Source organism: Wasmannia auropunctata, unplaced genomic scaffold (genome assembly GCF_000956235.1).
Source record: "Wasmannia auropunctata unplaced genomic scaffold, wasmannia.A_1.0 LD334222.1, whole genome shotgun sequence".
NCBI lineage: Eukaryota > Metazoa > Arthropoda > Insecta > Hymenoptera > Formicidae > Wasmannia > Wasmannia auropunctata.
In genome coordinates this window covers 14,759-17,544 of record NW_012028668.1, presented here as the reverse complement: position 1 = coordinate 17,544, position 2,786 = coordinate 14,759, and the positions used below count along the sequence as shown (strand labels likewise).

Here is a 2,786-nt window from a genome sequence, read left to right as displayed (position 1 = left end):
TATATATATATATATATGTATATATATATATATATATGATATTTCTCATTTTTTTTAATTTGTCGACATGTATGTATGCATATCCATCTTTCAGCTAATTTGGAATCATTTTTTCTTCAATGGAAAGATTTTTCCTTTAATTTCAATACGTGCTATTAAAAAACGATATTATATAATTATTACAATGCAAAATATGCTAATCCCTTTTTGTACTTTCAGGAAAATCTGTGATCCACATCTGACTGCTTTCGAGCCGGAGGCTTTAGGTAATTTAGTCGAGGGAATGGATTTCCACAAATTTTACTTTGATAATGGTAATTACGACTCGTTTGCATCATTTTATACACTTATTGTGTATTTAGTAGTAACGTGTTTTGACAGCGTATGATTAATACAGCGGAAACGTTTTATGTTTGTAGATTCTCATTTAAACCGATAACAAGTTTCGGGAAAACATAAGTTTTGAGACGATAGCTTCACGAAAAATTTTTCCTTACTTTTTTAATGTAGTTTAGCTTGTCGTTTCACTAAACGAAATTGCGAATATATGTATAAAATGTTGATTGCTTACTGTTATGTCGCTGTGGCTTTTGCTATGTGGCTCTTGTCGTTTATTTTGTAGTTTATTTATGACATGGAATCGTCAATAAATATTATGTTTTTGTACGTTTGTCATCATCATCGTCTGTCTCGACGAATTTATTTTTAGAAAGCAAAGTATCCGCTTACAAATTTAGTTATTAGTTTGTCGTCTAATAAAAGTATAATTTATAGCAAATTGGATATTTATAAAATATATTTTGACGTAATTGCAATTTTATTTTTATTATTTTTATTATTACACGAAATTATCTAATTTATAGTGATGAAAGTTTCTCCAAATACGAGTATGATACATCGTTGATTTTTGCTCATTCTCTAAATGCGAGTCGATTGGCTCATCATTCCCTAAGTCGATCAGTCGATGTATGCATGCTTGTTTTCGCGAAATCTAAATTAACATTAATCTAGCTTCTTGTTATTCCATTTTTGTATTTCCCTTTAATTTACTGAGACTAATGGGAGTAGGCGAAGGCATCTGAAATTGTTGATTGTCGATGATTCTTTAGAAAGATATATTATTCGAATCATGAGACATTTAGTAGGATCACAAGACTTTATTTTTAAAAGGTTTTGCACTTATATTTTAATTTGTTTATATATAGACAGAAACTTATAAAATTGTTGTAAAATTAATAAATAGCTTTCTGAAATTTTATCATTTTTTCTACAACTTTAACGTCTCAGAAGTCTTATAATTTTGAAGAAAGTTAGATTATTTTTATTCTTAAAATATTCAGTATTAGTTAAAATTTCAAGTAATAAAAAATACATACCCCAAAGTGTTGCACCAAAAATATTGATAACGAAAAAATATATTTCTATGAAAGTTGTTGTCGCCCGCTCTTTCGTTTCTCTTTTGTTCGTTTTTTTTTTGCAATATTTTGACATTGTAAAAATTGTAAAAAGCTATTACATCCGCACGTTAATGAATCACAGTTTTCGAGTAACTCTTCACTTTGTTTCTCGTCAATACTACATAAGCAGTCCTGGGGAAAAACTGTAAGGCAGTCAATACGACGATCCTGAATCCTCATGTCCATCTGCTCGGCGAGGATGCCGCTTGCATCGCGTACGTTAGGTTGACGCAATATATGGACAAGTGAGTAAATACAACAAAAGAGAAAAGATGGTCTCCAGGTGGTTGAAGAGGTGTGAAGAAAGCTTATTAATTTCTTCAAATCCGTCTTTGTATTACACTTGACTTTCTTAAAAATGTACTATTCTAATGGTTTTTAATTTCTTTTTATTTAAAACTTGCTATTTAAAGAGAAAAAAATTATTCTTCACTATCCGTTTCAATAACTGCGCGGTTCCATTTTTATGTATTTTATTCTATAATATTCTCTGCACTGGAGATGCCATTTTGACTGCAATTTTCCGAGAACTATGTTATACGAGACTATTATGTATAGTCTCATATAGTGTAGTTTAGTTCAAGTTTTGTACCAACATGTATTAACATTTCTTTTACTTGATCCTCAGACAAGGTGTAGCACATACCCAGCAAAGCGAGGAGAGCCGCGTGTGGCACAAGAGAGACAACAAATGGCAGAACGTGCATTTCCATCGAAGCGCGGTGACGGGCCCATCTCCGTTTTCTTTCAATCACAAATAAATCGGCCAAGAGAACTGTTCTGCTGCCGCTCTCGGTGAGAGGGCTCGTTTTTCCCCGACAGAGCGCGAATGAATTAACGAATGTTAGGAATACGGAGCACAACGTACCCGAGCATCCTTACGAAACACACACACACACACACACACACACATACACACCGTACACATAAAACACGTACATAAAGACGGAGTTAACGAGGAGGAGAACACACAACGAGGTAACGCGTTCGAGCAGAGAACGCTACAGTAACACGAATACAAATACATTTAGTACCAAACGCGACAAAACCGAAGATATGGCGCAACCGCCGGCATGTATTACTCGCTCCAGTACCTGCTCAGCGTACTTTACTTACTATCTATATTTACGCGTGCACCGCGCCACGTGTGCCTCGGAGCCTCGACGAGGGAATTATGCGCGAATCATCGCAAGTGTGAAAAAAAAGCAGAGTCGGTCAATCAATTGTTTAACGAGCATCGAGGACACGAGGTAGACACTGTCCATTGTCGGTTAACGAACGTGATCGCGGTGGAGAGATAGAGTTAGAGAGAGAGAGAGAGAGAGTGAG

General features: G+C 34.7%; 1 protein-coding gene and 1 long non-coding RNA gene across 2 annotated transcripts; one reads left to right on the top strand and one right to left on the bottom strand.

Annotated features, from left to right (window-relative positions):
• The first annotated feature begins 178 nt into the window (after positions 1 to 178).
• Positions 179 to 2,479, top strand: LOC105459032 (calcium/calmodulin-dependent protein kinase type II alpha chain-like). Its single transcript, XM_011704703.1, has 3 exons — positions 179 to 314; positions 1,588 to 1,702; positions 2,086 to 2,479. Exons 1-3 carry the CDS (start codon positions 185 to 187, stop codon positions 2,216 to 2,218), a joined length of 378 nt encoding a protein of 125 aa, XP_011703005.1. The 5' UTR covers positions 179 to 184; the 3' UTR covers positions 2,219 to 2,479.
• On the bottom strand, positions 665 to 1,578 carry LOC105459031. The gene is made up of 2 exons (XR_975617.1): positions 1,377 to 1,578; positions 665 to 1,078 (listed from the first exon to the last, which is right to left on the bottom strand). It is a non-coding gene; the product is annotated as an uncharacterized LOC105459031 (long non-coding RNA).
• Positions 2,480 to 2,786: the final 307 nt, after the last annotated feature.

What these genes read in the sequence shown, in the direction of transcription:
- LOC105459032 (XM_011704703.1), top strand. Translation starts at nt 185, where the DNA reads ATGCAAAATATGCTAATCCCTTTTTGTACTTTCAGGAAAATCTGTGAT. An exon ending in CAAATTTTACTTTGATAATG is followed by an intron (nt 315 to 1,587) that starts GTAATTACGACT and finishes CTACATAAGCAG; the next exon opens with TCCTGGGGAAAAACTGTAAG. An exon ending in TTGACGCAATATATGGACAA is followed by an intron (nt 1,703 to 2,085) that starts GTGAGTAAATAC and finishes CTTGATCCTCAG; the next exon opens with ACAAGGTGTAGCACATACCC.